General features: G+C 39.0%; 1 protein-coding gene across 6 annotated transcripts in view; it reads left to right on the top strand.

Annotated features, from left to right (window-relative positions):
• The window catches only part of zgc:172282 (leucine-rich repeat and fibronectin type III domain-containing protein 1-like protein), a 93,454-nt gene that overhangs the window by 59,991 nt on the left and 9,168 nt on the right, over nucleotides 1-24,295 (top strand). For all 6 annotated transcript variants that reach the window (XM_037267166.1, XM_037267161.1, XM_037267165.1 and 3 more), the window contains 5 exons: nucleotides 617-870; nucleotides 1,008-1,251; nucleotides 1,352-1,509; nucleotides 1,696-2,082; nucleotides 22,156-22,805. In XM_037267166.1, the coding sequence (XP_037123061.1) occupies nucleotides 617-870; nucleotides 1,008-1,251; nucleotides 1,352-1,509; nucleotides 1,696-2,082; nucleotides 22,156-22,805 (1,693 nt within the window). The remainder of the gene's footprint in view (nucleotides 1-616; nucleotides 871-1,007; nucleotides 1,252-1,351; nucleotides 1,510-1,695; nucleotides 2,083-22,155; nucleotides 22,806-24,295) is intronic.

The following is a 24,295-nucleotide window of genomic DNA, read 5'->3' as shown; positions in this document are numbered from 1 at the left end:
CGAGCTCCGTTCGCAACAGTGTGGAGTTCACATATATGTTCTCTTTGTGCTTTCTCCGAGTACTCGGGCTTCGCCTCGCATTCCTAAAATATGCATGTACTGTAAGGTTCATTACCCTCTAGGTCTGAATATGAGTATGAGTGGTTGATTGTCTATAGAGTTTGCCCTGCAATTGGCTGGTGGCGATATTGGATGTAAAACACCTCTCACTCGGATGCAGCTAGGATAGACTCCAGCTCACCTAAAACATTATTGAATGGTATAGAAAATTGATGGATTGATATTTTTGTCATTTGACTGATGGTGAGTGTAGCTTTCACACTTGAGCAGAAGTGAACCTAATCAGTGTTTAGCTGCAAATGGACTGAAGCCAATGTTAAAAAAAAGAATGTTCATGCTTGATGGAGTTTGAACAAGTTTGTTTTAAGTTACCACAGTCTTAGTTGTGAAGTCAGCATTAAAGGAGGATCAGTATTAAGCCATAAGGCAGGAACAAGCAAATTGAGGGCTTTGCTAAATCGAGTAAATCCACTCAATCTAGTATTATTTTGAAGATGTGTTTGATATTAAACATATTTTATTCATGTAGGTATTTATTTATTTTTGCTTCATTTAGGACGATCATTTCAAAGGCCTCACCAACCTTCGCCATCTAATTCTGGCCAATAACCAGCTCCACTTCATATCTCCCCATGCTTTTGATGACTTCCTGTCCACACTGGAGGATTTGGACCTCAGCTACAATAATCTTGCTAATGTTCCTTGGGACACTATTGGACGCCTAACAAACGTCAATACCTTAAATATGGATCATAACCTTATTGAAAATGTTCCTCAAGGAGTTTTCACCAACCTACACAAACTTGCCAGGTAATCCCAGTTTTTGTTCAAAACAACTCAACAATGTTTGTTATTTTTTTGCAAAACAACCCAAAGTTGGATCAACCTCCTGGGTCGGTCCAATTTTTAACCCAGCAGTTTTAAGGGTGTTCACTTTAATTTCACAGGCTTGATATGACATCCAACAAACTGAAAAAAATTCCTCCTGACCCTCTGTTCCTGAGAATCCCAGTTTATGCAAAATCCAGAGGAAGCCCCCTGTCATCCTTAGTTCTGAGTTTTGGTGGAAACCCTCTCCATTGCAATTGTGAACTTCTGTGGTTGAGGAGGTTAACCCGAGAAGATGACTTGGAGACGTGTGCTTCACCTCCAGACCTTAGTGCCAAATACTTCTGGACAATACCTGAAGAGGTGAGATTTTATTTCGTACGTATACATATGTATGACAATTTAAAAAACTAAAAGGGAGGAAATCCAACGGGTGATTTAAACGTATGCTTTCTTCTCTTAGGAATTTATTTGTGATCCGCCAGTATTAACCCGCAAGTCACCTCAGACTCTGATTATGGAGGGCCAGCCTGCCAGTCTCAAATGTAAAGCAAATGGGGATCCAGAACCAGAAGTCCATTGGATCAGTCCTGAAGGTCGACTAATCTCAAATGGCACAAGGTATGTATATACTATATATACTAAATTATGCAAGATGAAAATATGGAAATGTCTGGACCAAGACTTCAATTCAGAACCGTTGACGTCATGGCAGATATTGCAACCAAATGTCCAACTGTTTTTTTTTTCAGGGTTAAATATTTAAATAATAAAATTTGACAAATATTTATTTGTGATTTCTTTCAGAACCTTGGTTTTCCCAAACGGAAGCTTGGATATCAATGTTACCTCTCTCAAGGATGCGGGGAACTTCACCTGTATTGCCTCTAATGCGGCCGGTGAATCCACAGGAAGAGTGGAACTGGTTGTAACGCCAATGCCCCATCTGGCAAACAGCACAAGTCGTAGCAGAGACCCATCAGAGACCAGAGAACCAGCTCCTTCTGACATCCTAACCTCATCAAAGGTCTTGATGCCTAACAACGAGACCAGAACAGGAGATCGCAGGGTTTCCTTGGTGGAGCTGACAGGAAACTCTGCCCTCATTAGATGGAGCAGTCAGACAACAATGTCAGGCGTCAGGATGTTCCAGGTCCAATACAACAGCTCAGGGGATGACACACTGGTGTACAGGTTGGTCTGTCTACATGTCTAAATTGTTATTTACGTATAAATGTTTCCTCGCATAAGCAATCTTTACGCATGTTAGGAAAATCTCTTAAGTGTCTGCATATGTGCTGCTGAGTTTCTGTGCGCATTTGCTTGTTTGATAATCACGGCTGTTCTGTTCTGCTGCTGCCTTGTGGTGAGAGCAGATGATGATACACATGGAGATTAGCCAGTCATGCAAGATCAAATGTCTAATCAACTGAAAATATGAAGAGTTCTGCAGTGGAACATTGCTATAGATAATCTAGCAAGCTAAATTTGAGAAGGGTGACAAGTTACTATAATGTTAATTTTCTTGATTTTTTTTTTTAATTGTCAGTATTACAGATTATGTTTTATGTGTACTTATTTAATTTCTTTGGCATTTTAACTTCATTTTAACTTCATTTTACTTACATTAATATTTACTTTGAACACAGCAGAGCTTCTCATTAAACAGATGTTTTAGAAATCCTGGAAAAGCCTTGTTAGTTTCTGGTACTGAGAGATACTCACAGGTTTCCATAGCAACACATGGGCAATGTCAGGTTAGACCACAAATGGAAAGTTATCTGTATTTTAGTGTGAATGTAGTGAGTGGGCACACATTAAGGTAGGGGTATGCATGTTTCTATCCTGTATAAAAGTGATCTTTCCAGCTTTACTGTTTCCATTGTCAGCAGGAAACTAAACAATATACAAAAAAATGAGGAAAAATACGGCCCAGCAAAAATCCCATTTTTTTACTAACACTGTGCATCATTTTCACACACACAGAAACACTAACCAACACGACTATTAATCATTAAAAAAATAGTTGGTTATTATTTGTGTATTTACCGTATTGGCCCGAATATAAGACAATCCTGATTATAAGACGACCCCCTCTTTTTCAAAACTCAAGTTTGAAAAAAGAATTTTTGAACACCAAATTTAATTTTTATACAGAAAGAAATTACACTACATCTGAAACAAATGATTATAACAATCTATTCGAGAGAAAAAGCATGTTATTTTGCCTCATTCAAATCATGCAAAAACTGTCTATCACATCTTAATATCTGAACATTTAAATATGTAAACTAAAGTGCAATTACATTTGTAAATGAATGGCTTCTGGTTTTTGAAATGTAAATAAACCAATCTACTGTGATAAAACAACAAAATTGCAATAACTGTAACTGTAGTCTTGAAACAAATCTGAATAAGGAAAAACATTGCAATAAAATAATACAAACTCTCTTATTTTCTTCTCTTTTCTTTCTTACCGCTATTTTTTTATTTTTTTTCTTCGTGCTACCGCTATTTTTATTTTTATTCTTCGTGACAGGGGTTCGCTTTGGCCTCGGGAGTTAAGTTCAGCGTTTGCTTAAAAGATATCTGGCGCCATCTAGTGTTGTGAATGGGTATAATGTCTAGACCCCGAATGTAAGACGACCGCCACTTTTTCAGTCTTATTTCAATGCAAAAAACTCCGTCTTATATTCAGGCCAATACGGTACTTTAAATGCTGATAACCATGAGTGAATAGGATCCTATCCTATGGAAAGTATGCGTGATTTTTTTCCCCTTAAAGTCTAAATTCATCTCATGGCTATCTTTGTGATTTATCTTAATATCATGCTCATAACCTATGAGAGTCCATTATAGGATGTGTCACCGCATAGCCTTTTTGGAGAACAAAATCAAAAGCAATGCACAATAAGTGGGCATGCTTGTGTAGTTCTTCCAGCGGCCTGTCTGTCTTTGGTCAATATCCATTAGCAAGACTGAAGCACTTTGCTTTGACAAAAGAAGTGTGACGGAAATATAGGGCACAGAACGAAAGGGTACATGGTATAAGGAAAACATGGAAATAGTATACTGGATTGGTGCGCAAAACAGAAACTCTTCCAGTGCAGTTTTTTTGTGTTGAAACAAATCCAGACACACATCATGATATAATCTCTTCCATCTCAAAATCATTTAATCTTGTTTTTGTTCATTCTCATTTCCGACCTAGAAAGAGCACTTCCCACCCTTTTCCGACTGAGTCCCAGGGTCTCAGATTTGGAAGTGTTGATTTTCATCCCAACCGTTTCACACTTGACTGTGAACCGCTCCAGTGCGAATTGAAAATTGCGGCTTGATGAGGCCAACAGAACCATATCATCTCCAAAAAGCAGAGCTCTTAAACTGTGGCCACCAATAGCTGCTCCTAGAAATTCTGTCTATGTTTCTTTACGTGTATCCAGTTCTGTCATTGGCTGTCTCTGAAATTGACACACTTTGGTGATTGTAATGTTCACTCTGTGGATCTATGCAAACATGATGTTTGAGGTAATTATGAGGCATAGCAGTTCCCCTAGTGACTATCCAGTACCTTCAGGCATTGGTGGATGTAGATAAGGAGCAAATAAGTATTGTGTTTGTGCATAACCGGTGTCACCTAGTGGAAGTCCACTATGTTCTCCTGCTTCAAAACTGAGCACACAAGGAGCAGTTTGGGAAAATATTGAGTCGTGTGTTAAAGCACTCTACCGTGTAACAATGTTGGAGAACTGCATGTAAGGAGTGCAGACACCTTGTACAATTATAGAAAAAAACTCTTTACGATTCCTATGCAGTTCAGGTGGACTGTAATATGTAGCTCTGTGTATTTATTGCATTTCCATTGCAGTTCTTGATATGATGGGTGAAATTAACATCAAATATCAAAAGGTTCTAATCAACGTATGCCATTGGAGCTCTTGTTTTCTGTCCGGGAAACTTCTTTTGTAAAAGAGAGTGCACATTTTCCTGAGTCACGATAATGTCCAAATCTTAAAGACCCGTAAACTGTATAGGCAAGACATAAAATATATCAGGAACTGTATATTCCTCATTTGACTTGCAAGCATGTTCAACACTTATTACAGACAAGACCACAGGGGTTTCATTCGGACTGCTCACATTACTTCCCGGTGGTAGATTGTGCGCATCGCAGTTGCTGCTCAGTGCAGTCTTCCATGAAATCCACCCACATTTCATTGCCCAGAGTATTCATGTTAATTAAAACGAGTGACATCTGCATGTATGTGTGTGTGTGCGTGCGTGTGTGTGTTGGTGGGTGATAACTGGGTCTCAAAGGGGATAGCGTCGGGGGCAGGTGATGAAGCAGTAGTATGCATATTGCGGTTTATGTGGGGAAATAAGATGATTTGTATGCAGTAGGGAATTGTATACACGTCTTACATGTGTTAATGGCGAAAAAATATGAATTCCAGCTCATTTGTGTGACTTTATCCGTTAAAATATGGCATTCAGTCTACTTGCTTTTAATATTTCTATATACATGAATTCCTTTATCTGATTTGAGGCTTCACAAAGCTACACAGACTGTTGTTTACAAAAAAAAGTTTGTTTGCTACATGGTTTTGTTACCTCTGCCAAGGAAGCACAGTCTTTGCGACTGCTGTAGTACTCAAAGGTTGCCTTAAATATTTCTACAGGGGTGGTCCACAGACCAAAAAGGAATTACTGTATTGAATCTGCGCTCAGTCTTGTAAACAGTTTGGCCTTGGTGGAGGATGCTGTGGTGTCAATAAGAGAGCGGTTCAATAGTTTTATCCTTGGCCTGTACCCTACCGCTCTCTATATAAACTGTTATTGTGTCCTTTTTCATATTCCTGCTAGCACACAAACACACTAACATACGTAAGCTTTATGTTTACCGTTTGGCTCTGGCCTATATTAATTGAATGTTCTTGGTGTGCCGCTGCATTTCTGATTTTGTGGCAAAACTAAGACACATATGCACATATAGCTAAGCATTGATTTTACGCACTGAGATTCTACGCGACTTTCTGTCTAACATGGTTTGGTCATGGACCCCAATTCTTTCTGTCGTAGTTTAAATGGACGAAAAGACAAGACCACAGCGATAAAATAAAGGTTGTACATTTGCACAATCGGTCAAACCCACCAGCAGTAAGCAGAGGCAGGTTGACTACAATAATTACATGGTGAATTATATCGTATTAATTTTCACCCAGAACAATTTCCAGATACACTCGTATGCATGATTCTGAAACTTTTTCTCCTTTCAAGACTTTCTAAACAACGTGCGCGCGTTCAAGGTTTACATGATTCCCAAATTTTGTACCCCAAAGTCCGTGTAAAATTGAGGCTCAGCTATACTAGGATGGGCACACGGTGTGGTATTTGTTGTGGCAACTGCATGAGTCAACAGTTCACAGACACCAAAAAGCTTGGTCCTATTTGTCATATGTACATCTCCTATGTAGGCTTTTTCATCTTTTTCTTTGTCTGTATGTTAGTCTATCCCTCCTTCTGCTTTGTAAAACTTGTGTGTTTTCCTGTGCTCATTATGTCTTCCACTTCCTGCTTAGAAAATGGAATGTTTGCTCTCAAACAGTTTTCCTGCCTCACAGATCTTGTTCTTCTTGTGTGTTCTTCTTTCATTCGCTGGTTGGTGTTCCATACTAAGTTACGTTTCATGTGTTCGCATCTTTTTGGCCTCTCATCTCCCTTGTCGTGCTTCACATTTCCTCTCTGCTCTTGGAGGATTGCTGAACTCAGCAGAAAGCCGGCGGCTGTCCAACCCATAATCCTCTTGTTTGGCAACTTGCTGCTGTTTTCATCATCGGCCCAAATCGATGTTTAATTATACGACGACATGCCCACTCCCCCGCTAACCTTCCAGTTCTCTACTCATCTGTCCACTAACAACCCAGCCCCCACCCAGCCTTCAGATCCTCATGGATGGAGGGAATAATAATTAAAGAGAATCAGAGCTCAGCTTTCCCATGCAAAAATGAAGGAGAGAAGCAAGGGGAGGAAAAGAGAGGTGAAGAGGATGGAGATGTGATGAAAGGATAGATGATGCTTCTTAAAAAAACCATCTACAAGGGGAGGAGAAGATGTTAAATTAGCGAGGGTTCTGGGAATTAAAGGGGACTTGGATGCTAAATAGGGATAATTGATGATTTCTCTCAGCTCCTACAACTCAATAAAGTGTAAGCAAATATAACAATCATTTCTGATTTTACATGTGGTTTTCTGAGTTTAAAACATATTTCAGAAAATACTGTGGCCTATATACCAATCATACCATACTTAATAATTCACAGTTGGGTATTTTCAGAAGCTGTTTCAAAGGAAGTTATCACTTTGTCATGCATAAATCTAGTAATGCTTTATGCTGCTTTTCCAGGTCAGTATGGAGAATCATTTTTATTTTTTTCAAAACATAGTATTATGCGCATTTAATGTTTTCACAATACCAACGACTTTGACACCATATCTGCATCAAGAGTAGGATTCAGGAAACTGAGAAAATTACTGCATCTGAATCCAAACTTTAACTGGTAACCACATCATTTCATGTGTGCCTTATCAATTGAATCCACACCCAGTTATAGGAAACTTGATTCAAGCAGCCATATTGATGATATACTTTGGGGAAGGGGTTGTATGTCACGGAAAGATCTATTCTTTTCCTGTTCGTATGGATATGAAACCCAACACTGGTTGCACTGTTCCTCTCTGCATCTCTTTCTGTCTTTTTTTTTAACATACCCCGTCACTCCCTGTGCTTGATTGCTCTATTATTCATGGTCTCGCGCTTGAGTTCCTGTGTCTTGTTTCTTCTTTCTAGCCTTTTGTAGCCCTTATTCCAAGATCTCCTCTGAAAATACACATTTACATGCCTTTGTGCATAATCCCAAATTATTTTGTCATGGGTTTCTTTTCATATGTTTAGCGTTCTGCATTTTCGATTCATAGACGCTTTTGCATTGACGAGTTGTTTTGTCTTTTGAAAGTGTTTACCTTGTCTCTTCATTAAGTAGTGTGTCGACTGTCCAATAAAAAAATCATACTGTCTTTGGTAAGTGGTTGAAGTTCAACAGACAGCAAATCCCACACATAAAACAAGAGAATTTAATAGACCAGCTCCTTGAACCAACTCAATGTCCGTATTGCAATGCATTTCACAATTATGTATTACATCAATTACAAACCAATTATTTAGGAGTTGTCAATGTGTGTCTACAAATGACTCACAAACTATTGAGAGACAAATGCAGGTTTGCACCTACTCAGTGCTAATGATGAGTGTGTAGGATGTTTTATAAAACCTGACTCATTTCCAATAGATGATCTATATTCACACAAGAATGCATTCATTCAGGTAGGTACAAAGCACTTAGAATTCAATAATTGAATATTTTGTATGTGCTCATCTAAATTGAGCACTCTATGCCTTATAAAAAATGTATAAATCAGATTTGAAGGCTGACAATGCCTCAAGACTCTCAAAAATCTTAACAGACAAAGGAAAGAGACATCACAAAGGGATACACAACATATTGCATTAATTAATTTATTTATTCATCTTTAAATTAATGAGAGTAAATGTTGCAAAATAAAAACTCACAACACCAACAGAGCAAGATTAAAATCGTACAAATAAAATAAAATTAAAAAATTATTTAAAAAAAATAAAAACATTCATCAAAAACAGTCAGTATTTCATGTCACAATTCAACATAGTCTCAAAGTTATTTGCAACAGATAAATATAATACACGGAAATTGTGTGATCTGAACATCCAGCAGAATAAATCATTCACATGAATCTTGGAATTAAAAATCATATTTTCAGAGACTGGGCGTAGAGACAGCATTTGACCCCCTACATTACGGCTCCTTAATTATTTATATCAGTTTCAGTCCAATTCCACTGTTGCCCATTATCTTTAATCCATTTGACCCTGTTGCCTCATAACAAGAAGCTATTGTTTGAACTGATGTGGACAGCTGCCCTCTTTGTTTGGATTTGCAACGTCTAATTTAATATAATAAAAACAATTGTTGTAAACTGGACAAAAATATAAAATAAAGTTGTGGAAAACTGGTTAACTACAAAATTATTTTATTTCCAGTTACTCTCAATGCATATGTTTCTTCAAGGCAAGGCAATTTTATTTATAAAGCACATTTCATACACAAGGCAACTCACATTCGACTACAAGTATTTACAAACAACTTAACGACATTTAGAAGCAAAGCAGAATAAACTAAAATAGCTTACAAAATAACATTGGAAATAGTACGAGTCTTTGTTTGTTCTATGTTAATTCATCGTGCTGTTCACTGCAATCATGTACATAGTGTCTTTTAATATTCCAGTATGTTTATTGACAAACATTTTTAAGCATTGGGCCCTTGCTCCATCTTTTGTGCTTACTTTAAAGAGGCACAGCACAATCATTTATTTAAGCTCCGTTGTAGGGGTGAAGCAGAACATCACAAAATGTGGCGAAAGTTCAAGAATTTGTGCTAATGACATTGAGTGCAAAAAATGTGACCATGCTGTGATTTAATTGTAGTCTTAACTACAATGATAACTCTTTTTCTGTATTGCTAACATATCTGCTGTACTTAACACCAATTTATATTCACATTTCTGTACTACCTAACAAGTAAATTTTTCACCACTGCATACACAGAAGATATAATGCGTTTGAATTAATCACATTTAATGCGTGTCTCTCCAATCACAAGAGGATGAGGAATCCCTAACTTTAAAAAATGCACTTCTTAATCTCCCAGCATGAGCATGTGGAAACCTATGAAAAAATGTACATTTACTATTTAAAGTAACTGTAGATCAGCTAAAACAACTTACTGACAGTCACTCTGTCTCAATAGCTTGAAAAAGATGTCTGTGAAATTCCAGGCTCCAGCCCTACTGCTAGGGAATGTTAAGATTAGCCACTTTCTAATCCTGCGTGTGTCCATCTATTTTCTCATTTTACTGCAGGGCCATACTGGGACACAAATGACACTCTGTTTGACCCAGATTAACAAGACACAAATAGAACAAAAACGCCCTTGTGTGTGTGAGTTGGAAGGGTTTATTAATTAAAGAATAGAAAGCTTTAAACAAAATGACGCCAACAGTTTACCAATCTACAGTGCGAGCAATTTTGTAATTGAAATTAAGGAAGATTTCTCACCTTAACATGACAGGTTTTTAGCTTTACACATCTTAGATTGTATGTCAAAACCAGATGTAGTTTCCAATGATTTTCACTTTAATTTTGATTAATCGTCCATATCTTTAGCGGCTAAAGTTTAGCCTATCTAGCATTAAAACTAATCTACACTGCACCAAAGGCATTTGCACTGACCTCTTGGAGCCCGGCGCCACTTGAATAACATGTGGCAAAGTGTGTATTTAGTCTCAACTATCGTATGTCATATTGATTCCTTTAATATCATTAGGTATTTTACTTTGACAGCGAACCAATGTTACCAATGTTATGTTTATCCATAGGCCGATTGAGACCAATCAAGCATTGACATCCCCCTGCGGTAGAGCAATTTACCCTAAGTGATAAAAAAAAAAAATATGATTACCATTGGTAATTGGTACCAACATTGATCTCACAGCTTAATGAAATTGGGGTGTTTCAATGTCAACACTTCATAAAACGAATGAATGAATGAACGAACGAACGAATGAATATGAAACTTCAAAGGGGATTGTAATTTTGACAACTAATACAGTACATATGGAAAGCATAATATGTCACTTTTAACGCAGGTTGTTAATTAGGAGGACACCTATAAAAGCTTTATTGAATTACAGCCGCATGACAAGAGATACATTAAAGCTACAACCTTAAGCAGGCCTGGCTAATCTACTTGACACATGCTTTTCTTGAGCTCCAATAAACTTGCATTGTCGATCGAATGCAATTTGAACTCAAATGTCTTTTGCAGCCTTCACTAGACTTTTAAGACATTAACAAGCATCGGCCTCACTCTCTCCCCCTATGGCCCACTTGGATTGATGTAAAATTAGACTTTACTCTACCATCTGAACTAAATACACTCTCCCTAATGTCAACACTGCTCATTCTACAAAATGCTAATCCATCCTTTTCCTATTTTTTGTCATTCTAATGCTCCAGAGTTCAATCCAGATTCACATTCAATCTGTCCGCATTTATGTTAGATTGAAGTCTATTTAACACATTGAGCCCTCGGTTCACGCCTCATTTTAAATGAATCCATTCCCCTCTGTGAATCTCTCTTGCAGCCAGTTTTTGGCTCTATACACTACATGCTTGATGGGCCATGGACAGTTTGTGAATCGATCGCGTTGATAAATGGGAGTAAGTGTAGCAGAGGCTTTCGAAAATCTAATCTATTAAAGCTAGTCCAGGAGTGTCCACTCATGGAGGCCAAATTACACACGGCCAGGCATGAACAGACACAAATACAAGGTATATGTTCGTTTGGAAAAGTGGGCTGTTATGTTTGGCTGCACGGCTGTGGGATCGAAAAGTAGCACCAGCTTCTAGGAGCATTGTTAGGCTGTGGTCACCCTAGAGATTGGCTATTTGATTATTCTTAAATCAAATCACGGTAATTATAGTGGTTTATCCATGTTCTCAGAGTGAGGGGAGAGATGTAGTCCTTGTACATCTAGTTTCACAAAATATGTCGATATATGTATTTACAAGCAACTCACATTTTCTGCCGTCTAGTGTTTCAAGGTTGCAGAATTAGCAATGTGCCCTTCTGTTTCTTAAAGCAACCTGTGGAAAACATTACTCACAAAGTGAAGTGGACGTGCAGAGGAAGATGGGTGCAAAACGACCGAGGTAGAGGAGCAGAAATTGCCTCAGTATTGGTTGCAATTATGGCATTAAAGTGGCTATGCTGCACCTGTTTTTTCGTACTATTTCTTCCGTATTGGATGTCCTGGATGTGGTTTATGTATCACAATGAGAAAGTTTAATAATCAAGTGTCCGGGGTTCGAAAACAAAACTTAAGGTTCTTGTTCATGATGAATTGTTCATTTATGAAGTTATTTCAGAAGTGGAATCCTATTGATGGAACTCAGGCAGACTCGCCTTGCTCCTCTTACCTCAGCCCCTCCTCTCTCTCATTCACAGACTCGCTTTTAACACTTTGATTCCTTAATTAATTTGATCTTGCCCAATTTCTTTCCTCAAAGATGGCTCACATTAAATTACATTATTGCCAGAAGGCAACTTATAACCTTTTACTCGTACAGATTTTGGGCATTTAGGGGAAATAGGCAGGTGCTCCGGCTCCAACACTGCCCATCCCCGTTGGTAAACAAAGCTAGTCTTTGCTTAACAAAGACTCTATTGGGAGGATTTATGTAGTGTGTGATATCTGCTCACTTCCACTTAATATGTATTCAAGTTGTCCAACGTTCCGATGTTTATAAGTGCAGAATTGATTTCAAATATTTACAGAGATAGTATTGATGGTTTTTGCCAATGTCAAACTAACTCTAGTTTAGAGTATTATATATTTTTTGTATTGTCTTTTAATCGTAAATAAATCATTATGTGCCTCACATTACTTCCTGAAAATGGAAGCATCTACAATTGTTTGATATTTGAAATGCTTCTTTTCATAGATTTATAACAACCCCCTGCCAGTCCACATAACAAGCGGAGTTAAACGTTACAGTAGAAGAGGCTAACGGATAAGAGCAGACGTTTTACTTCATCCAGTGCAAGCAGGGTTGACGGACAGAATAATAATAATAATAATAATAATAGCTACACTATCCAAATTGCTGCATAAAACACACATTGACTGCAGAAAAATGCAACCTGGCCAATGAGAACACCACTGTTAGAAAACAATATTATTTTTATCTGCATTATGACGCTTTACTGATTCTGAGAAGGGCCAAACATAAATAAATTCCTACCTCTGCCATTAGTTGAGGCATTTGCAAAGTACTGAAGGGACTCAATTTGGTTAAGTATTTGCTGTCGATGTACAGTTTTACAAAATCCTTGGGAGATGAAATAGTGCTGCAAGACTATAAAAGTTTTCATTGTTTTTTCAAGAAGCTGCTACTAAATGGCAAGGGCACCAAAAACAACCATTGTCCATTGATGCTACGGAGTTTCTTACAACAACGCCAGGTAACACATCACATTGCTTTTGTCAGACTGGCTTCTCTAATGACGTCTTTATTCCAAGAATGAGACAATTGTGCACAAGGATCGAGTGTAGTGATTTGATTTGATGAATTTAACCATGCTACTGTCAGTTAAAATCCCTAATCTCATACATGCGCACACACACAAATGTAAACACGTCAAGACCGTGTAGACAAACACACACACCCACAAGCTCAGTTTAGTTGTTTAATGCCCTCGTGAGCACTGTGCCTATGGGGGAAACTGTCACTTTAATTTAATGCCGTATTCCCCATTATCCCAGCTCGCTAATTGATTCTGTCAGACTCTTCTGCTTGACAGAAACTGACATTTTCCCCTGTGTGGTTACGTCTGTCACAATGCATGTGTGGTTCATGATGTGTGTGCTCCTGGCCATTATTAACTTAGAGCCATGCAAACCTCTCCGTGACCATTGGTGTGCTGAAAATCAACGTAATATTTTAAAAGGTTGTAAAGTGTGACCTCGAGTCTCTTTGTAGCATGTTTTATCCTTTCCATCTTTTAAGTAATCAATAATCCATCATTTTTTCCTGCTAGTGCACATTTGTGTGTTCTTGTGTGTGTCTAATTCTCTGTGAATGCTTATGCATTTAGAAATGAAATTCAGTTTACACACTAACACATATTAACCGACACAAATCTACAACATCCCTGGAACCGATTATAGCAGTGACGGATTTATTGGTCATTTCTGTCATATTCAAAGCTCACTGGGCTGATTTTACAGAAAACAGATGTGCGTTTACACGCCATCTTAAAGCGGAGCTTCAAGATAAAAAGATTATGATCGTTTTTCTTTCATCACCCTTGTGATATTTGTATCTTACCATGTTGAAATATGCTTCTGTCTGCTGTTTGAAGCAGGGCACCTGCTGCTGCAAGAAAGAAGAGTGAAACTAACCTAATGTCACATAGAAGGAAGGTGGAAAAATCTTTTTTTAGCATCCCGTAGGCACTCAGACCGTCAAAAGAAATAGAGCACATGGGGAAATGACTGTTGCAGATGTGATGCACAGTGATGTCATTTGGAAGCGCTTCTAATGAGTCAACGGCTCGTTTTCCCTGTCCCCATGCAAAAATGGTTACATTTGGCCAGTAAAATGCTTTGATATTGAACAAAGTATGAACTTTTCAACTCAGTATACGATCCAAGAATCGATGCAAATTTCAGAACGACCGTGCTCTTGAGAAATCTAACAACGTCCGTGACACATCCTCAATAAATTATGCATTTGTTCCCAAAATATACTTTTTGTTTACCTTCATCAATGGTGGTGGGGCTGTCTATCAATGCACCACCAATGGCTTCTACATCGTTTTTATTTCATTACATGTCAGGAGTTGATGTATTGCTTTGACTCTACTTGAGACACTCCAGGCAATCGAGGTTTTCTTTTCAAACCACAAGAGATTGACAGTGACGTAAATATTCACACATGCAGTCACACGTACACACTCTCACTTCTTTATTATTATTATTAATGAAGGCAATGGTGCACGGTTCAGCCGTCTACTTTGTGGGCTGAACCGTGCTGATAGTTTGCTCAGGCCATTTGTAGGCTCATTGTGATGAAGCACCGCAATTGAGTTATCTGTGGTCGAACTCAGCAAGCCTTCTAGCTTGCATCAAGTAACCAGAGGATTAATATTAATGTTAATAAAGACAGACTTGTTTGTGAGAAATTCATTCCCAGGTATCGTTTCTGAATGTCCCGGTAAGCACAGTACCTGCCCATATGGTGGTTAGATGTTTCGTCTTCTGATCCACATTTTGGGCATGTTCCTAAACAAACATTTTGCTTTCACAATTTTTTATGCTTTCTTGGCTCGGCTCATCCATCATAAAAAACAATCTTCATCAAATATGAAACACACTATATTTACATGGCACAATCTCTTTAAAAATACATACATGGAAAAAACAAAAAGCTAAATGCTCGTGCTGTGCTTTTTCATAAGGCATAATATAAAACATGACGAGGAGCTCTTTGGCACTATAGATAACCACTGCAGGGGCTTTTTGACCTGCAGTCAATCGATAAAAACTCCTCAGACCACTCAACAAATTCTTGTCTAGATAAAGCCACGTCAATCACTCCCCCCTCCCACCCTGTTTGTGATTGTCTGATCTTGTCGGTCTATTTCTTTGTTTTAGCCTGGATCTACCCACCTGTTCATTTATTTTCCGGCAGTCACTGTAACCCCACAAGCTTCTAAATCCCATGCATCTCAGTCGGGCTCTCCCAACATGATAGAGCACACACAGAACCTACTACAGACTCGACTAATCTCACAGTCATCTCTGACCAGATTATCTCTTCCTGTTTGCTCGGGGGAAAGAATAGAAGGCAATACAGAGGCAAAGGGAAGAGAGCAAGTCGAATCCTAGCCATTATTTATTTCCCCACAGACACAATTTATGACAGTGGCGAAAGGAGGCAGGACATTGATGAAAACTGGCAGTCGTGTCCTGCAGCAGACAAACCATTCTCTAACTAGACAGGCACTCTGTAGAGCACAGACCAAGGTAGAAATATTGGTCTGCACGGAAATAGTGGAACCTACAAAGTCAAGGTGTTCTGAGATGCTGGTTGATTTATTTATTTTTTCTTCAAGTTGTTCCCATCCATTTGTTCCATGCCGTAATGTTAAGCCCACTTGAATTGGGGGTTTTGATCCACTTTAAAAATATATTTATTGTCAACTTTTTACATTATCCAGTGGAGAAAAATTCAAGTCCAGGAAGTAGAAACCCTGCCACAGTTTGGGTGCTTCTAATCAACTGGCTCCCAGAGCTTGTTTCCCTGCCAACCTGGCCGCCATAGTCTGCATTCAGGTGGTCATGTCATGTTCGACCACAGTCTAACATAGAGGGAGTGAATGATCGCCTTGCTGCAGAAAGGATACGTGCAGTCATTCCACTGCCTCATTATTTATTTATTTGTAATGAAAATCTGCTCCATGTCAACTTTTTACACATTTCCCCATTCTTCTGGGTGCAAAGAAAAACCTTGCTGTCTTGTTTAAATACAAAGCAGCACTAATCTTAACACAAAGGCTCCTTTGTACGCTTAGGCTCTAGAATGTTTCGTAAAATCAATCTCAGACATCACATGCGCACACCTCAATTTCTAAGATTCATGACTTTTTTTATTCACCATGCGTCTCTCTTAATCCTGAGGGAAGGTGAAAATATGAAATGAGGGTTAAATCCAGCAGCAATCATAACAGAAATCTCTTAATTTAGCTGGGCTTTGTGTTATGGTTGGGATTTGTTTTTTTGTTGTTGTCTTTTTTTATACAAGTCTGCTGCCTGTCTGGGGCATATTATAAAATAAGACATCTAATTATAGGTTTTTCAGTGTGGATTTAAACATTTATTTTAGATGAAAAAATATACCGTATGTTCCGCACTATAAGGTGCACCTAAAAACCTCCAATTTTCTCAAAAGCCTTATCTATGGACCAATATGGATTCGTGGATGAGGACTAACTTATTAAAGTAAGCATTACGTGTTTATTTTGTGTATTGTGTGATGTTAACGTTCTAGCAACGGTGAGTTATTTATTCTATGCGCCTTGTAATCCGGTGCGCCTTATATATGAGCAAAGTTTTAAAATGGGCCATTCATTGAAAGTGCGCTTTATAATCCGGTGCGCCTTATAGTGCAGAAAATACGGTACATAAATAGTGTATTTAATAATAACAATAATGTGTTCAATTAGGTGATTTCTGCTCTTCACTTTGAATTGGACATCCACTTCATTTTTGGATTGTTCAATATTATGTGTTCTATGGAAGGGGGATCCTCGCATCTGTGGTCTCTCAAGGTTTCTCATTTTTCCCCCAGTAGGGTTTTTCTTAGTTTATCCTTGCCCTCCTGGGAGTTTAAGATCAGGGGATGTTTGAGAATAATTGTCAATTCTTGTACATGTGAAGCCCTTTGAGACTTGCCTGTGATTTCAGGCTATATAAATAAACTTGACTTGACTTGACATTAATTTAGGGGATTCCATGCAAGGACGGTCCCTGTCTGCCTGTGCTCGATCAAATTCACCAAAATCCCCGTTGTGGTAAAATGTACATGTGTTGGAATAATTTGCTTTACTCATTAAATATGGTTCTTTGCCAAACTTGGCTTTAACTCTAAAATGACTTTTTTTGCATGTAGATTATGTACAAAACCCTCAACCACCAAAAGTGTTATTTTGCTCACTGTGCCCTAAATAAATTTCCAAAGCTGTCCCTTCTTGGTTTCCAAGTGCTGAGACTTTCATTTCAGAGCTTTGGATAGAGCCCAAAAGGAAGGGGAACATGCCCCTTAATCAAGACGACTACACGGAATTATTAATTACAGGATAATGTTTTTGAAGCTTGCTTCTCTGTGGATGCTGCACAATTGACACAGACCTGACAATGATCTTGCTAAATTTCCCCTAGTTTTTTTTCTACATTTTTAATTATGCAGAGAAACAAATATCACTTTCTTCTTGTTGCTGACATCTGGTTTTAAGGTTTTATTTTTTTTGCTTGAACGGCGCAGCTTGTGGAGCTGAATAGACAAAGTTTGTCTGCTGTCGCGACTTTGCCGTCACAGCGTTGCCCTTCACTGTCCTGGCCTGCTCGCACTGGATGAATAATTGGCACATTAATATTTTAAAAACAGCCAAGGTGCATTAACATAAATATTCTCTTGACGTTCTTTTTAGATCAACAGTCACAACCCGGGGCTCTGAATATAGCAACATGACATACGGTGTGTGCAAGTGTGTGTGTGTGTGTGGTGTGGGGGGGGGGTGCTTGTCAGCATTTTGAGTGCCCAAGAGTTGATTGATGGACAGTATTTACTAACAAAGCTTCCTTCCATCAACCAACCCAACTGAATGCAGATGGTCTGAAAAGGTCAGGCTCATGCACAGCCATCGCCGGGAATATGCATTAACATGCTGTTAGAAGGGAAATGTCAGCCACTCTCTCTACCAGGAATGCATACACAGGATTTGGCAGCACCATGCCCCTCTGATGTTGCATTGTAACGAGGATGCCTAACGAACCTGTCGCTCTTCTTGCAAGACAATTATGATGCATTTTCAGGGCGAGACTACTGATAGCAGATTAGCATCTCTTAATGGCATTCGTGACCACAGACAATCAGACCAACTGCACTCCTGTATTAACACACACACTTCCACTTTCAGAGTAAACAAATAATTTGTAAATACATTTTAGAATGGCAAATAAAATATTGGAGGAGCTAAACTGCGGCTACTCTTAAAATACTCTAGAATACTAAAAATACCATCCCATTAAAAATATAAATAAATAAAAGGATAATCAACCCAAACATTTTCTTTACAATCTGTTCTAGTCTCGTCTCAAGATGATGTTTTGATTAATTATGCATTTGTGGAATATGAAAAATGGAGGAGAGAATTTGGCTCCTTGCTGTTAACTGAAAATTACGTTGCTCGGGGCTCAAGTAACGACCAATCACACCAACCTACGCACTCACTCACTCACGCACACACACACACACGCACACACACACTCACATACACACGCACACATATGTAAGAAAAAATGTGTCTGTATTATGTTGGAATTTGAGATAATTCAAACATCAAATAAGATCAAAGTTCAAAGAGTAAAACAATTATGGTGAAAACAAATTCAATCAAAACAACTGGCCTTGTTTAGAGTCTTTATTTAGGTTTTTCAAGCTGGACATGCTATATCTCTCTTAAGGCTATTTTCGTGTCTGGATTTAAACATTGACAATTTATTCAGTTAAAGCTTATTGGGTGAAACCTATTCAGCAATAAAGAAAATGGAAGGACATTTTCTATCATTTCCCCTGTATTATAGCCCTCATTTACAACACAAAAATTATCTTTCAGGAAAAGGCCTCTAGTGTGGAAGTAATTGAGACAAATGGAAGGCAGTGAAAATTCCTATAAATGAGAAGTGATACAATATATTTTATTGAAACGTAGAATCATAAATCGCCATATTCATTTAATGAAGCTCGCTGACATTTTTAAAAGGTCTGCTATGATAATCTTCTGTGCCGTCATTCCTGAATGCCCAAATATGCTTTTTTCCCCCCCTAAGGTTAACTGCAATAATAATGCACATCGAGTGACAGTTTAGCAAGGACGTCACATGACATTGATCTTTAACATGAGCACACATGCCATTCATTAAGCATGACTAGATAATAATAGGCCCTTTTTTTTTTTATCCTCAACACATTTCCCTCCACAGCTTGCCTCCATTTTGTTTCACAAACCATACCATGCATTTTTAATAGCACATATATTTTATGAATGTTATGTTTAAGATTATGCCTACGCATCACTTGTCTTTACTAGGTCTAATGTGACATACGTGCAGACTTCAACACACACGTCACATAATGTGATGCATTTTTAAAGCTATATGGTTACTTACACCAGATAGTGACATTGATGGTGTAGTTTTTAAGCATCTTGGTCTGCATAATTTGCGTGCGTATACTTAAAAGATGAGTATCAAATAAAATTGAACTTTAAGCTGTTTACATTTTTGGAGGGGACAATATAAAGCATGAAAATCTAAATTCAGTAAATTTTATTTTGCATCCTCACAAGTTGCGGTACTTTGTACTATTTTAAAAGCAAAATTATTTAGTGGTTTCCGCATTCAGTTGTGTGTTTTCGGTGTGTGGACTCACCATAGCCTTATGTGAATGCATGGTTGTGCTTGTGGGTGTCATGATGACCCGAGGAGAACAAAAACGCGGATGGCTGCTTGTGTAGCAGTGTCACGTTCCCATTTGTCTGTTGAAGTCAGTATTGTGCCTGTGAACTGTAAGTAACAAAGAAAGGCATTGATTGATTATGTGCGTGTCTGTATGTGTGTGTGTGCACATGTTGTGTCATGGTTGATCTCATTAACTGAATAACCATGCAGTATAATTACAATGTTAAATGGATTTGCTCAAGTAAGCTGTTTCTGCATGGCCCAGCAGATCTTGCCCTTTCTGAAGTTTTGACATACATGTGGAAGATGCAAAATTCTTAAATTACTATAAATATTTAATGGCTTGAAATGTACCAGTTCATATGCATTAGTACTGTATAATGGCATACCATACGTGAACATTAAAGGTAGTGTGGATGTATGTCTGGGAATGGATTCATTATATGATATGCTGGGACATATTTTGTGCACACGTACAAAACCCAGCAGAGACACAATACAAAGGAGTCAGGACTCCGGCCACAACACAGTGCAAGAACGTGTAAGACGGAAAAAAAAAAAAATCTAGCCTTGCAAAGAATGCACATTATTTGTTCAATACATAAATCTTCATTCCAAGAATATTAATTGCAGTTTGTATTTTTAAATGCATGTTAAAGTTAAAGTCCCAATGATTGTCACACACACATCTGGGTGTGGTGAAATTTGTCCTCTGTGATGTATGTAATTTATAAACTCACAACACCCATTTGCCACACAACATCCACACATCTCACTTTTGTTGCCAACCAAGCTACCGTATTTTTCGAACTAAAAGTCGCTCCGGAATATAGGTCGCATTAGCCATAAAATGCACAATAACGTGAAAAAAACCATATATGTCGCTCCGGAGTATAAGTCGCATTTTGGGGGAAATTATATTCGACAAAATCCAACACCAAGAAGAGACATAAACGAGCAACAACAGGCTAAACGATAGGTATGCTAACGTGACATAAACACAAACGAAGAGCTGAGAACGGGCCTGACGTAACATTCAGAGTTATTCAAATAACTATTACATAAATAACACATTTATCAAATCATCTGTGTCACTCCAAATCATTAAATCCATCGATCAAATTCCTCGTCCTTTGTCAACAACGCCGCGCGTGCGCCCTGACGTCAGCCTCGTCGTTATTCCACAGATCTAGATCTATATTGTACCGTTAACAAAGTACAAGGAAAGACGTGGGTTTGGTAAACGGCTCTTTATTAAACAAAACAAGAGTTCAACGAGCCAACAACTACTGAACTGTAACGATAAAAACATATACAAGTTGCTACACGAAATAAAATATATCAAATAACTATAACAAATAGTTCACCGCCACAGGGCCCCAAGCACCGGCGTCGACTTCAGGCGTGTGGCGGCGTGGACTTCCATCCACGGAGGTGTCACTTCCAGCCACGGAGGTGGAAGAGAGCTCCGTAGAATAGGACCGGGCATGCGTAAAAGCCATGTCCGAGCCCCATCCACCGTCCCCGGACAGCCACCCGGCTGAGCGCCGGCCCCCAACTTCCATCCACGGAGGTGAAAGAGACCTCCGTAGAGTAGGACAGGGCGTGCGTAAAAGCCATGTCCGAGCCCCATCCACCGTCCCCGGACAGCCACCCGGCCGAGCGCCGGCCCCCGACTTCCATCCACGGAGGTGAAAGAGAGCTCCGTAGAGTAGGACCGGGCGTGCGTAAAAGCCATAATAGTTTTTCAAACCTTCTGTGTCACTCCAAATCATTAAATCCTTCAAACTCTTCGTCCTCCGTGTCACTTATAAACAAAGCCGCTAATGATGCCGGTAGTGCGTGGGGCCCTTCGTCATCTTCGTCATCCCGTGATCGAATCTTTGTCCTTTATGTAAACAACCGCCGCGCTGCTGACGTCACTTGAAATTCAAATTACAGTAATCCCTTGCTACATCGCGGTTCGTTTATCGCGGTTTCACTTTTTTTTTATTTTGAAATTTTATGAAAAAATCCACATATAAGTCACTCCTCAGTATAAGTCTCCCCCCCACCCAAACTATGAAAAAAAACGCGATTTATAGTCCGAAAAATACGGTAATTATACACTTCAACTGACAAGGTATAATTCCCACCGTTGATGTTGAAATTTTACCTCTGATCTGTGTGAAAAATGACTTGAAGGTATGATTATTTGCTTCCAACACCAACAACAAAAAAGGCTGTTTTAAAATATACCTTAGCTGCTCACTGGCTCTGCCCGTTTGATGTCTGACATATTTTTGTTTGATGTATCTACTTTTCTAGGATGATTCCCTCCAGCACCAATGACTTCCTGGTTCGTGACCTTGCTGCCGGGAGAAGCTATGACCTGTGCGTCCTTGCCGTGTTCGACGATGTTGTCACCTCGCTGACTGCAACACGTCCCCTGGGTTGCTTGTCATTCACGACAGACACGGAATTCAGCCAGTGTCAGGCATTACATAGTCACTTCTTGGGAGGAACTATGATCATCATCATCGGTGGAATTATAGTGGCGTCTGTCCTGGTTTTTATTATTATCCTGATGATAAGATACAAGGTTTATAGCCACCAAGGGACAGCCCATGGAAAATCTGCCATTTCTACAACCGTGCCAAGACAGCAGAGCAACGGTCAAGGGGGTGGTGGTCAGGCCCAAGTCCTGCCTCGCTCTGCTTCAAAAATGACTGACAGTCAAGACGAAGAAGCAGTGGGTCCATCTGGAGCCATGTCACCTAGCAACACCCTGAGGGATACTGTTGCATTGGTTGTGGAGGAGGCCAGTGGGCGGCACACAATGGCACGGACAAACTCCACGCCCAATGAGGAGTTGCTTTCACCCAACAAGGCCCGCTTCACCTCCAGGGTTGCCATTGAGATGAAAAACAGACCACCATCTGTCGTCAAAGAGCCCACCTCCCCCAAGGAATTGGCAGGTAGAGCGCCAACAGACAAGGAGCATAGATAGTGGTGGCAAGCAGCCAGGGGCTAAATAGGCAAAAATGAATTTCACTGGGAAAAAAACTGATATATAAAGAAATGAGGATGAGTTTTACAGGAAGCGATGGAAAGTGAGGAAAAAAAAGATATTTCGGTAGTGTGAAATTATTATAATCAACGATAGGAAAAAGAAGCGTGTGAGAGAGGATGATTGAAATAAGCCAAGGGAAATTTGGGGGAAAGAAAAATCAATTTGATGAGTATATTATTATATTATGTATTTTTTCTTTTGTTAGAACAAACATTTTATACTAAAATATTTCATGCGAATTCTACTCAAGATGAGTATGCACCCATGATATTAAGACACCCTCCCACACACTCACCACCACCAAATTGCTCTTCAAAAGCAGTTGTTTTCGATACTCGCGTATTATACGGCCCACTGAATAGCTAGCATCCATGCTCAAACTGAAGTCTTGGTCGCTTAGAAATTTAATGGAAAAATTTAATTTGCACATATCTTTATTTAAAGAGAAGTTTGTTTACCTTCCTAGTAATTTTGGCTGTAAACACTCAAACCATCCTCAGAGCGACTTGTGTTTGCGTGTAGTGTTTAGGTTCTGCTCCCTCAAGTGATATCTGTATAATTCCAGCCTTGGAATCTGTAGGAGTGAGTCTAAGTGAACCTCTCCTGGGTAACAATGTACACAAGAAACAACGTAACCAATACCAAACGACCAAACAACGCAAGAGTGGATAATGATGGCGGTGGGATTTAAAGAATAGCAACAAAAAAGTTGGCTTGCTTTGTCTGCAGAAAAAACAGCCTTGCAATGACAATTTTAACTAAACAAGTATAACAAGTGAATACTAAAATGCCTCAGATTGTGTTACTTCGGATAAGGAGCAGAAAGGAACAATTGTGACTGAGTGACATAAACAAGTCTTGGCCAAGATGTTTTATTCAGCCACGCCTCGCTAACACTGATATATTCAAATTATATTGTCACATTTTATCAAAAAGAAAATGTTCCAAGGTGTACAAATGACTAAAGGCCTATGTTCAGCACAGTCGTGAACCAATTTTCTCCAGTGATATTGGTTAAAATTTACCTTCAGATCGTTCACATCCTCTCAGCTCGAGGCTTCCATTCAGTCTTTTGAACTCTCGTTTCCTCATAGCGCTCTTGTGGCACTTCAATAAAATATATAAACAGTAACTGACAACAGTGGAGAAAAACATTTTCACTGTGCACTTTAAATAGAGAATTATATCACATTGGGTGAAGAATGCATGCTCTGAAATTCCCCAAAGGTCTGGTACGAGTGCCTGCTGTGTGTGTGTGTGTGAGAAAATATACAGACAAATAATGGGATGTGGTTGTACTGGTCCACAGCCAATATGTGTGGCCAACCCTTCATCCAAAGTAATCAAACAGCTGCCCAATTTTCCATTTGAATCGTCACACAGTGTGCCTGCCAA

The sequence above is a fragment of the Syngnathus acus genome, chromosome 13 (assembly GCF_901709675.1).
Source record: "Syngnathus acus chromosome 13, fSynAcu1.2, whole genome shotgun sequence".
Lineage (NCBI taxonomy): Eukaryota > Metazoa > Chordata > Actinopteri > Syngnathiformes > Syngnathidae > Syngnathus > Syngnathus acus.
This window is presented reverse-complemented; position numbering and strand designations above follow the sequence as displayed.